General features: G+C 33.7%; 1 protein-coding gene and 1 long non-coding RNA gene across 9 annotated transcripts; one reads left to right on the top strand and one right to left on the bottom strand.

Annotated features, from left to right (window-relative positions):
* The first annotated feature begins 1,045 nt into the window (after positions 1-1,045).
* Positions 1,046-12,603, top strand: LOC145114871 (aldehyde dehydrogenase 1-like). Its single transcript, XM_079050990.1, has 9 exons — positions 1,046-1,169; positions 1,242-1,384; positions 9,733-10,116; positions 10,512-10,601; positions 10,893-11,066; positions 11,254-11,391; positions 11,482-11,619; positions 11,880-11,941; positions 12,107-12,603. Exons 1-9 carry the CDS (start codon positions 1,085-1,087, stop codon positions 12,378-12,380), a joined length of 1,488 nt encoding a protein of 495 aa, XP_078907116.1. The 5' UTR covers positions 1,046-1,084; the 3' UTR covers positions 12,381-12,603.
* On the bottom strand, positions 4,344-7,183 carry LOC145114872 (uncharacterized). 8 transcript variants are annotated; one of them, XR_013711293.1, is made up of 4 exons: positions 6,844-7,183; positions 5,676-6,696; positions 4,680-4,787; positions 4,344-4,519 (listed from the first exon to the last, which is right to left on the bottom strand). It is a non-coding gene; the product is annotated as an uncharacterized LOC145114872 (long non-coding RNA). The 8 variants fall into 8 exon arrangements; XR_013711294.1 differs by having other exon boundaries at positions 4,344-4,787; positions 5,676-5,832; positions 6,095-6,696; XR_013711297.1 differs by having other exon boundaries at positions 4,344-4,787; positions 5,676-6,138; positions 6,230-6,696.
* Positions 12,604-12,656: the final 53 nt, after the last annotated feature.

Here is a 12,656-nt window from a genome sequence, read left to right as displayed (position 1 = left end):
TAGCCTTGTTATTTATCCTTGTAATTGCCGAACTTTTTTATTAAAAAAACATAAGGTACAGCTATGCTTAGTTTTAATTTTTAATAATTGTTTTTTTTTTTCTTTTCCGGAATAATGTATCAAAAATAAGTTTGCAGGGCAGCATGTATAATCAAATTATAAACTATTGTTTGTCTATTTTCATCGTGTATGACGCATTTTTACATATTTTCGATAACACATAATCCACCGATTATAACAAATAAAGATTCGGTGGATCCCGTTGTCATTTTTTTATTCATGTTTTTAGGATAGACAACTTTAAATATTTCACAACTTTTTATAAACACTATTTTGAATTTAGAATATGTGTATACCATACGTGTATACCTCCATGACCAAATTCATGGCTCCAGACGCTACAAACTATCAAAGGGCAATAATTCCTTGAAGACAGTGATAATAATATAAGTCATTTTTTATGTTTTATATGTATGTAATTTCTCCAACCATACTCAATAAACGTATTTTCACATGTGATAAGATACCTTCTAGAAATTTTTTAAAAAATTGTCAAATACGAGTTGCACAATGGCTATAAATATATAATCATCCTAATCCAACCCACCACAAATCGTCTCAGCTTGCTAGGTAACTATAGTAGCCTGATATCAGTATCACACACATTCAATGTCGTGGGTGTTAATTGTAAAACTACTACAACAAAAATTAATTACAACAAAAAGAACGTATACACATTTTGACTTATAGAAAGGTGTCCTTTTTGCTACAACCTAATAGTTATAGGTATTAAAAAAAAAAAGTTGTGAGAAATATTTGACCGTTTAAAAATCCATATTAACATGTTTTTTTTTTTATAAATAAATTTACAGTTATCTAATAACGTTGATATTTACATATATTTATTCATTACTATTTATCTTCTAAACCAACAATCGGAAAAACTTTCAAATAAATTTATGCCCTTTTAAATGAATCTAGAAAATACTGTTTTGTGCTACTCGTCCATAATGATATGACTAACGAAGGCCTATATATACCTCATATCAAGTCAACATTTGAAAGAACAAAAAAAGGGAGAGAAATGAGTTCCAAAAGTAATGGAGCCACCAATGAGATCAAGTTCACCAAGCTTTTCATCAATGGCCAATTTGTTGATTCCCTTTTAGGTATGCAATCATGGTTAGACATGTTTAAATGATTTTTTATGTGTTTTTAACCTCAGTTGAAACTACGTATAGGAAAAACATTTGAGACAACAAATCCAACGACTGAAGAAATAATAACTAGAGTGGCTGAAGGAACAAAGGAAGATGTTGATTTGGCTGTCAAAGCCGCCCGTAACGCTTTCGACAATGGACCCTGGCCTCGTTTGTCTGGCGAGGTATGTTGTGCATATTGCATACATGTATATTGTCAGATGGTATTATGATATAGTGACAGTTAGATATCAATATTTTTCTACTTAAATTATCATGAAATGAAATAAAATAAAATGTATAATAGACAAAATAACGAAATTAGTTTTTATAGTTGATTATTATGTTTAGTTAGGTTTTAAGAATTAAAAGTCATACATAAACAGAAAGAAATTATATTGCTAATAAAGACAAAAGTATTTTTTAAAATGTATGACCAATTAAGTTCGTAATATATAAGGGGTTAGAGAATATATGGTTGCTATGCATTCAAACATAGGTATAAACCTCTAAAGCGTTGTGGTTTTGGCTAAAGTAAAACACCGCCAAACTCCTGAGAATATATGGTTGCAAGATTGTTCCCACTTATGCTTGTTACTGTTCTCTTTCGCTTCGATATTCTTCTCCTCCGCTTCGCTTAGAAAGAGAATAACCGGAGAGATTTTTCTATCCAAGGAATGGGATGATTATCCATAGTCATATGAAAAAGAGTAAAGATTTGAGATATGCCAACAGGGTGTTCCATGAAACGTCACATAGATATGGTTGCTTGCAGGGGTGAAGCCAGAATTTTTTTAAGGTGTTCCTTATAAATAATTAGAATATATATATATATATATATATATATATATATATATATATATATAAAAGCAAAAAAAAACAATGAAATTTTGAGGGTGGGCCTGGACCTACCCTAGCTCATAAGTGACTCACCCATGGTTGCTTGTAATGTCATGATTTCAGATTGGAGTTATGTAATATATGTTATGGAGAATAAGTTTATAACCGTTATGGGGAATAAGAGAGGTGTTATAAAATAGACTGCTTATTAATAGTGAGGGTCATATAAGTAGAGATATAATAATGGCTTAACCTAAACCCTAAATGTGTTGGGCCTAAACTCTAATCACTAACATCCCCCCCCCCCTCTCATACATTTTGATCAGCAGGAGACGATTAAGCTGAAAAAAAAAAGCAAAATAACAAAACATAAAAGGAAAAACATAGATGAGGACAACGACAGTATAGATGAGGACAACAACAGTGACAGAGCTCTAACGATGGCGGCTATCAATGTTTGCTCAACGGAAAAGAAGAGAGAAGAAACGGAGGCTAGAGACGGTTCCCTTGTAGAAGAAGAGAGAGTTAGTGGCAACAACAACGATCATGGAGCCTACGGAAGAGGAGTCCGAAGAAAGACAACGAGAGAGAAAAGGGTTCGAGCTGCGAAGGATGGAGATAATTCCAACGAGAACGACGACTGCATTGTTGATAGAGGGAGATGGAGACGACTGCATATCAGTGGTTGTCCGACGGAGGAGGTGCCATCAGAGGGAGGCAACGGCAACCTCAGAAGAGGCTGACTCGGAAAAGAGATCCGAAGAAGAAGAGGTCATCCGAGAAGGCAAAAATAGACAACGCGGTAGAAGAATCCGATGAAGGAGCTATGGTTTAGTGTCAACGGTTGTATTATTATTTTGGAGGAGAAAGATGAAAGGGAAAAATATTTAAGCATAATGAAGGTACCTCAACGATTATAAGAGAAGGTCGTTGGAGTTGGAGGTGGAGGAAGGCGGTTGGGGGTTGTAGTCAACAGTAGCGTTTTAACCTGGAGCTCTGATACTATGTTATAAAATAGATTGCGTGTTAATAGTGAGGGAGAAACCTCATATAAATAGACTAGCCGTTTACCGGCGCAAAGCGGGTATGAATAGTTTTTTTAGAAATTAGTTTTAGAGAACAAGAAAAACTTCAGGATGAAAACCAGCACTACAAGAAATACAGCCTTTAACGGCGACACCAATAGCGGCGACACCGACTTTTAGCGGCGACTTCATCATTAGCGGCGATTAAACTCTTTAGCGGCGACTATTTTCTTTAGCAGCGACAAATTGATCAATAGCGACGGAACAGTAGCGGCGGCTTATTACCGGCGACACGTCGCCGCTATTACCATTACCGGCGACAATGAAACCCTTTAGCGGCGACTTTTGTCGCCGCTAATTGCCTTTTTCCTTGTAGTGCAGGTAGACTATATATATGTAAGTAAAAAAATGATACAAAAACCATGAATAATGAAAAATATCTAGACTATACATGTACAAAAAAAGGACAAAAACCAAGAATAAGGAAAACAGTGAGACCATTTATGTAAGAAACACACAATGAAATTAAAGATATTTTTACTGTGAGCACAATTTATGTTCGTTTGATTGCCTGTTTTGGGAAGTGAACATAGAATGTATGGACAATCATTTACTTTTAAACTTGTAAAAATATAAATTAAAAAAAACAAAAAAATATATTCTTAATTTATTTGAATTACAAAAAACAAAGTGTAAAAAAACTACCAAAATGTTATTAATTAGTTTCTTTTGAATACTTTAACATGCTAACTTAGTTTTTAGGAAATGTTTTAGATTAATATTTTTTAGTAAACATTTTTATTAATAAAAGTGGGGTTTGAATATGATATACTTTTTAGTTATTAATATCACTAATTTAAATGCTTTTGAAACCTTAATATGTGCTAAATTAGGTTTTAGGTAATTTTTATAAAAAAAAATTTATAAAATTTTTAATCCATAAGATTACATATATTAAAAGCCTAGCATTTGAATGTGATTGAACTACAGTGCATAATCATAATCGTCTTTAAAATGAAATTTTTTCAAGTTTAAATGTGGATCGGTAAAATTAGTTGTCATTTCATCAAATAATCATAATATACTATGTACAAAAATAAGGTGTAAGATAGGAAGAAAAGACTATCAAATAAAAAATATTATTAGGATGATATAAGGAGTAATTCCATGGTCGCCGTTTTATTATTATGATGATATGAGGAGTAATTCAACGTTCCATTATCAAACTTTCTTCCGTAAAGTTCGAAAAATTGAAATTATCAAATTTTACAAAATCGCTTTTAAGCTTTTAATAACTAAGAATCTTTTATGGTAAATTCAATTTTTAACTAAACATTGACAGTGCTAGAGAGTAAGCCACTCGTAATGATTTGATGACCATTCAAATGCATCAAAGTTGTTGCTACATCTGCCTACCTCCGCCCATAACATCTTGCCTAAATTTCATACTCCTTGCTAACCCATGCCACATAATTCATAAAATCATGGTTAACAACCCTCATACTTCTTATTATGATATGCCATTGTAACAATTAAACACAATAATACATTCTTTCCGTTACTAATTACATGAATACATTCTTATTTAAATCAATTGACACACTACAAAACTTACCGTTTGAGGAGTGTGGGAGGTTACAATCTGAATGTTTTCATATTTGTACAAATCCATCTTCTTCTTTCTCTACACCATGTCGGCAATAGTACATCAACAACTACATATCTTGAAAATAAGATAGAAAAAAAAAAGATTAGTCAATGCAATTCGTTTATTGTACATATGAAATACACTAAAAATAGCAACCTAATGAGTACTTTGCTAATATGAGTAAAATTTGAAGTGCATTGATATGATTGGGCATTTAGGCAAAATGCATTTCTATTTCTTGAACCCTACTGCCAAGTTCTTTTTGTACACCTATCAATATTTCATCAGTTTATGCAAAAGGTTGCAAGCAACCAGAAGACAAATGATAAAAGTAAAGTGTAGTTAAAGCAAAAGTTACTTCTTACCTGGATGATTTGGATTTCCATATTGGTCCAAATACCATCATATACACGAAAGGCAAGCAAAAGAAAATTAATAGTATATTACACAAAAGGCCCTAATTCAAAATATGCAAATAATTTTTTATAAATAAAATGAAAACAATACAAAGACAGAAAATGATGAAAAATTAATGAAATCATACTACAACTATTTGGGAATTTGCTCCTAAAAAATGAAGCTTAATATTTTAAATATGAACTTCTGGTCCAGATTCCAGAATGATACTATATTTTCACTCCAAATAATAAAAACCTCATGTGAAAGATAAATGTTTTGATCTATAATGGTCAGGTTGTAACAAAAGCTTAATGTTACGATTTATGAGTTTAAATCTCAATTTAATATTTTTGTTCGGACACAAAATTAGGTGATGTCACAACGTTTATGAGCTTCATCCATGATATTGAAGCGTAGTGCACAGACTTCATTAAAAACAAAGGATTAAACCTTGTTTATGAGCTTCATCAATGACCTTGTTTACCAAGCCTTTGTTAAGTTTGAGTGTATGTCGTGAGCATGTTTAAACTTGAAATATCTTACAATAACAATTATAAATGATACCTTTGCCATCGATATTACCATAGCTTATGCTGATTACAGATTTCCTTCAATGACTTGCAATATCGTTCACAGCTCTCTGCTTTGATAAATTTTAAATGAGTATGATGTTGTATTATGAAAGCCTTGTGTTGTAACCTAGTGACAATGCACTGTTCCTCTGTCATAAGCCAAGCATTACTCAACCATATGAATCAATCCAATAGGGTTTCAATTTATCGTTTGGTTTTCAGTTTACTGCTACAGTTTCAATCAGGGCTTTGTGAAAACAAAAAAAGGAAAATCGTACAAAACCAGATGTGTGTATTTAGTTCTAGGCGTGTGAGAGTGATTTTATTATGATAGACCCTAGAGAGGTGGTGTGGTGGGTGACTGGTCTTGGTGGTTTCTTAGAGAGAGACAAAGAAGAAGAAAAAGAGTACCAGGTGGTGGTGAGTTGTGATGACGAAGCTTCATTGATCTGTAGCTTTAAATGGAAGCAACAAACTAAATCTGTCAACAAATCGAAGCAACCCAAAACCATTGAAAAATAATTATAAGAATTGGCGAGTAAATACATGCCAATAGCAGCAAGGGCCATTCTTTTTCCAATAAACGCTGAAACAAAAGAAGTCTACATTAGATTATATAGGTAAACAGAGGAATGAAGAAATTAAGGGTTTCCATTAATGGTGATTTTTGATTATGCAGAGAAAGAAGGCGTTAGGGAAATCAACGGTTTTGAAAAATACCCACTGGGTTAATCGATTCAATAAATAAAAATAAGGAAAACTCTCGATGGTAATAAATCGAGAATGGAGGTAGCAGTAAAGCATAGAGGTGAAGGCTAAAGCTATGTAACATTTAGCATTCTCAAGTAATGAACTTATATTCAAACCACTTGTAGAGGGGAATTCGCATACCTTCAAAAGTGCATTCAAATCAGAAAAACTTGAAATCGAACCTTTAATTAGAAAACCTATAATCGAACCTCGAAATTAAGGTTAGACGCTATGGTTATCGATTAGTGGTAGGTGAATAAAACCTGCAACACATATGACCTCATAGTTAAGAAAACCGATTGTGCCAAAACTTAAACCGATCAAAAACACATATACAAGAACATAGGCGGGGAAGGGACATCAATTTACCGATAGGAGCTCTAGGATGTAAAAAATTTCATTGCTCTTACCTTTGCCCTTATTTTAGAGAGGGAAAGATGAGGGGATAGAGAAAGAAGAGAAGGCTCGTAAGTTTGAAGTGGGTGCTAGGGTTTTAGACCGATTTGTGTCCATCTTCATCAAACCAGAGCAACCCTGATGTGTTTATTGCTTAGCCTTGTTGTGCGGGTTCGATGATGGAGACGTATACGGAGGAGGGCGGAGGATGGTGGAGGTCATGGTGCTGGAATTTGTTGGAGGTGGTATTTGGAATTAGGTGAAGATGCTATATAAATTGTATCACGTGTTGACCGATTCTGTTGGCACCATGAATACTCGTTCACTCTGTTGAGAATCTGGCAATCGATTAGAATGAGTCTTTCGATTTTAACGATGCGATTTGACTTTTTCATATATATATTGACGGGATAAGATCTGATTTTTTTGGAATGCATAAAGCTGTTGTATATGATGATTTAAGAGTTGTACCTCTTAAAATTCAGCATTTTAGGTAATGCCTATTAAGGTATAAAGATATATAAAAGTGGCTTAACATAATCCCTAAAGGTTTTAAGCTTAAACCCTAATCACTAACAAGAGGTATTATGTGTTGCTTACTCTAAATGAGAATCAAATTAAAAAGAGGAGTTTGCATTGCATTTGGACAAGTGGTGTGCTGTTTTGATCTATTATGCTTCGAAGGCAATTGTTATAATGGAATTAGATGCACTAAGAACACCATAATTTGATTGTTACTATATGATATATCAAACAACCCAACAAAGGTCATAAATGATAACCAATGAAAGATGCTCATTATATTGAAAGAGTTCCTCCCATGATGAAAACCTTATGCCAATCAATGTGAAAATAGTGCCTCTCTTGGTAACCTTTCTAGTGTGGATGACAAACATGTAGTTTTTGAATTTGACTTAACTGTCAATCAATCATATTTATCATTTGAATTTGATTTGGCCAGGGACGTAGCTAAGTGTGTAGAAGGTAGGTCCTAGGACCTACCTTTTTTTTAATTACTACAAATATATATAGAAAATATGAAGGACCTATTTCATTTTTGCTAAAAAACCTACCTATTTTTAGACATATCTATTTCAGTTTTATCACATAAGGAACCATGTGGTTTTTGGTTCCAGATTTGCCACTGGACTTGGCTACTTATGTAAAGGATTGGTAATTCATTCTATTATACTTAAGAACAAATTACTGAAATCGTCCCTACGGTTTGGCTAAAATTACGCGTTTGGTCCCTAATATTTTTTTTGCACTCGGACCGTCCTCAAAGTATGATTTTATTGCGTTTTTCATCCCTATCCGACCTGAAAGGACTATATTGCCCTCTCAAATTTATTTTTTACTTATTTTTATTATTTCTTTTATATTTCTTAATAAAAAAACAGATTGGGCCCACACCCACCCTTTGTCTTCTCACATGTTCAAGACTCTTCCAATTTACTGGCCATTCATCACCACTCCTTTACTCACCCCCTAAATCATCGCCATCTCCGGCGAGACCAGAAATTCGGTGAACACCACACGTCATCATCCGCCAGCCGCCACTATCATCTCTTCCCCCTAAATTGGTAAACCCTCATGAGTAACCTAACATTCACCCTTACTGTGCTTTTTCCCTCTCGTTCCTCCATTGCATTGCCGACGAAGATCTTAAATCGAAAATCGAAGATCTGCAATACAAGATCTTGGACTCAAATCGAAGATCTGCAATGCAATATAAGCTCTGGAACCCAAATCGGATATCTTCACTGAACTTGTATCTTAAATCTCCCACCATCATCATCGTCTTATTGAAATTAGAGGCATCACCACCATAATGTTACTAAAACAGATGATTTTCTAAAATAGGAGGCACCACCACCGTCGCCTTATGTGAATCAAGCCACCACCATCATCGCTTCTGAAAATCGCCAGTTCTTCGACCAAAGTCGTTACGCTTGGACTTTCTTCTTTGAAATTTCTTATGTGTAGTTAACGGATATGACCAGAGCATCCTTCGCCTTTTCAGCTTTTCTGGGGACGGGATATGACCGGAGGAGTTTATTAACCGAGACCGAGATTCATCAGTAGTCGACACTCAGTTAATTGATGAACTGTTGATGAAATCAAATTACACAGATCGACGAATTAGAGGTCGATGTTAGTGTTTTCAGATGGAGGATTAAATTTTCATTGATTCATCGAACAGTTAGTTGTTCATGATTTCTTGTTTGATTTTGATTTTGGTTATAAGTTACAGGTTTTTTTTGGTTGGATTTCAGGTTTTGATTGTGATTACATGAAGTTTGCTTGTTTTTTTTTGTTCAAATTCAATTGATTTTGTGTGGTGACTCGTGGTGGTTTTCTGAGGTGAATGGTGGTGATGTTGGGAGGTTAACGGAGGTGCTGTCGGAGGTTATGTTGGTGGTTGATCAGAGGTTGATGGAGGGGAAGGGTGGAGGGGAAGGGAATGGAGGAGTGTATGTGTTGGGGCCATATATTTATTTATTTACTTTTTTAATTAATAAATAATATAAAAACTGAAAAAGAAAAGACAAAGGGTAATATAGTCTTTTCAAGTGTGCGAGGGACGAAAAACGCAATAAAATCATACTTTGAGGACGGTCCGAGTGCAAAAAAAATGTTTGGACCAAACGCGTAATTTTAGCCAAACCATAGGTACGATTTCAGTAATTTGTTCTATACTTAATTTGGTTACGGAATAATAAATCACTATTCTTGAGGAATTCTTTAAATGTTATGTTTTGAACAAACTAAATTTGTTTTTGTTCCATCATATTTCTCCATTTCACTCCAAATTTGATTAATGTGTATCAATAACAATCTAATTAAACAATCGACCAATAAATTGTATCATATAACTGTTAATTTTTTTTTCATTTGATCAGGCACGACGAAAGATACTGTTGAAATTCGCAAACTTGATCGAAGAAAATGGTGAAGAATTAGCAACCTTAGATGTGATCGACGGTGGAAAACCCTTTAGTTTGTCTAGGTACTTTGAAATCCCAACTGTTGTAGAGCTATTTCGCTACTATGCAGGTGCAGCAGATAAAATTCATGGAACAACGCTTAAAATGAATACAAGTATTCATGCTTACACATTGCGTGAACCCATTGGGGTTGTGGGACACATCATTCCTTGGAACTTCCCTTCTCAAGGGTTTGCCATGAAGGTTGCACCGGCTTTAGCCGTGGGGTGCACCATGGTGGTCAAGCCGTCTGAACAAACACCTCTTTCGGCTCTCTTTTACGCTCACTTGTCTAAATTGGTACGTTAAGTCTTTTTGTTTACTACAAGGGAAATCTAGAGAAAAGTCCCAAACTTTTGGGAAAAGTTTCAATAAAGTCCTAAAAGTTTTTTTGAACAGAAAAGTCCCGATTATTTAACATTTTGCCTAAATTCACGTAAAAGTCATTTTTTATATTTGAACAACAAATGACAGATTATATCGTTTTTTCAAAATAATAGGACTTCTGTTAAAAAAAAAAAATTTGAAACTTTTCCCAAAAGTTTGGGACTTTCCCTTAGATTTCCCTTTACTACAACCTCAATGTGAACAAAAATGAATGAATGATTTATAAATTACTTAAAATGGAAGTTAGTTTGGAGATTTATTTTGATTCGTTTATGTTTTCATGTCTTTGATTTAATTTCTTGATGTAGGCGGGTATTCCCGATGGTGTGATTAACGTTGTCAATGGTTTTGGAGAAACCGCTGGTGCTGCTATAAGCTCCCATATGGACATTGACACGGTTATTCCTATCTCTTTGTCATTTTTTTAACTCGTAATACTTATATGTTGTGTTCACAAGCTATAAAGACCGAATTTTTTTTCCAAATGGAGGTAAAAATGACACTTTTAATACAATTTACAAACCTTAAATTATTGGATAAAAATGATACTAACAATAAAACGTTAATAGTTAAACAAACAACCAAAAAGAAAAAAGAAAAAAGAAAAAATATGGGGTAATATACAAAAGAGAACGTTTAAAATTATATTTTGTTAACGGATCTCTCTTTTTGTGATGTGATGAATCCAGGTTAGTTTTACAGGGTCCATGGAAGTTGGGCGTCTAGTAATGCAAGCTGCTGCGACAAGCAATCTAAAGCCTGTGTTGCTAGAACTAGGAGGGAAATCGCCTTTCATAGTGTTCGATGATGCTGATTTTGATAAAGCCATTGATCTTGCTATTTATGGAAATTTCATTAACAAAGTATATATATAATTCAACCTTCTTTATTGGTATATTCTAAGGCCATGTTTCTTTTTGTTTCAATAATAAATTTTGTTTTAAAATATTATAGAAAATCACAAAGTTTGAGAAAAAAAAAAGTAATTAAATGACGCCATGTTTGTAAAAAGTTATATAAAAGGCAACAAATAACTCGGTTTACATACAGGGAGAAATATGTGTGGCAGGATCTCGTGTTTTTGTTCAAGAAGGAATTCATGATGTGTTTGTTAATAAGTTGGCAGAAATGACGAAAGATTGGACGATTGGAGACCTTTTTGATCCGACAACTCGTCATGGACCTCAGGTATAACAAAATTATGGATTTCAAACTTAATTATTCATAGCTCTCATATGTCACATTGATTTACACAATGTTAATTTGAGCCTTGTGTAGAACAATAAACAACAATATGAGAAAGTACTTTCATTGATTGAGCATGGCAAGAAGGAAGGTGCGACTTTGTTGACCGGGGGTCGACCTTTTGGAAAGAAAGGATATTATATCGAGCCAACTATATTTATAGATGTTACGGTATGTGGATATAATAAGTTTTATTGTGCAAATATAATTAGACTGTTTGTCGCGTATAAATTAGCTTATTGTAATTTGGTGTTTTATTAAACCCAAAAAAAAAACAAAATAGTTTATCATAGCTTATAAACTAGCTTGTTGATAAACTATTTGAGATAATCTATTAATAAAATAACTCATATTAAGCTAAAAGTGTAGTTTTTTCAGCCAACACGTTACGGTTATTAATTGCGTTTACATTTTGGTGTTTGGTTTTGAAGGATGATATGATCATAGCGAAGGAAGAAATATTTGGCCCCGTTATCTCCGTTCTCAAGTTCAAGTAAGTTTTTTTTTCTAGATAGATACATTCACCTTAAAGTTCCATTTCTCTTATTTCAACCACCAAACTTTCCACTTTTACATATTTACACCCTACAATATAAAGATTAACGGTTATTAAACCTAGGTTTACTTACAACATATATCTTAATGATGAATAATACAGGACTATTGAAGAAGTGATCAAGAGAGCAAATGCCACAAAATACGGGCTCGCAGCAGGCGTAATGACAAAGAATATCGACGTTGCAAACACAATGTCGAGATCGATTCGAGCAGGTGCAGTGTGGGTCAATTGTTTTCTAGCACTTGACAGAGATGCCCCTCATGGAGGGTATAAAATGAGTGGGTTTGGAAAAGAATCGGGAATCGAGGGTCTTGATCATTATCTTCACATTAAAACCGTAGCCACGCCCATATATGATTCCCCATGGCTCTAGGCTTTTCGGAAATAGCCTATTGATCAAATAATGGTAAATTTTACATGTAAATTTACCATTATTTGATCAAATAATTATCTTCATCATTATTGTCAAGTAATGTATTATTAGAATAATATTTTTTTTTGTATTATGGTATGCAATAAAGTGATATCATCGAATAACATGCCAAAGTGATATCATCGAATAACATGCCGCTTGGTGGTTTTTGGTTTAGTGATTATATGTTTGTTAAAAGGATTATATATATATATATATATATATATATATATATAT

Source organism: Lactuca virosa, chromosome 5, assembly GCF_052849685.1.
Source record: "Lactuca virosa cultivar CGN04683 chromosome 5, Lactuca_virosa_CGN04683_v6, whole genome shotgun sequence".
Lineage (NCBI taxonomy): Eukaryota > Viridiplantae > Streptophyta > Magnoliopsida > Asterales > Asteraceae > Lactuca > Lactuca virosa.
Note: the sequence above shows the minus strand (reverse complement) of the source record. Positions and strands in the feature narration are given on the sequence as shown.

Coding starts and splice junctions, on each gene's coding strand:
- LOC145114871 (XM_079050990.1), top strand. CDS start 1,085: ATGAGTTCCAAAAGTAATGGAGCCACCAATGAGATCAAGTTCACCAAG. Junction 10,117..10,511: donor ACGCTCACTTGTCTAAATTG/GTACGTTAAGTC, acceptor TTCTTGATGTAG/GCGGGTATTCCCGATGGTGT. Junction 11,392..11,481: donor CAACTCGTCATGGACCTCAG/GTATAACAAAAT, acceptor AGCCTTGTGTAG/AACAATAAACAACAATATGA.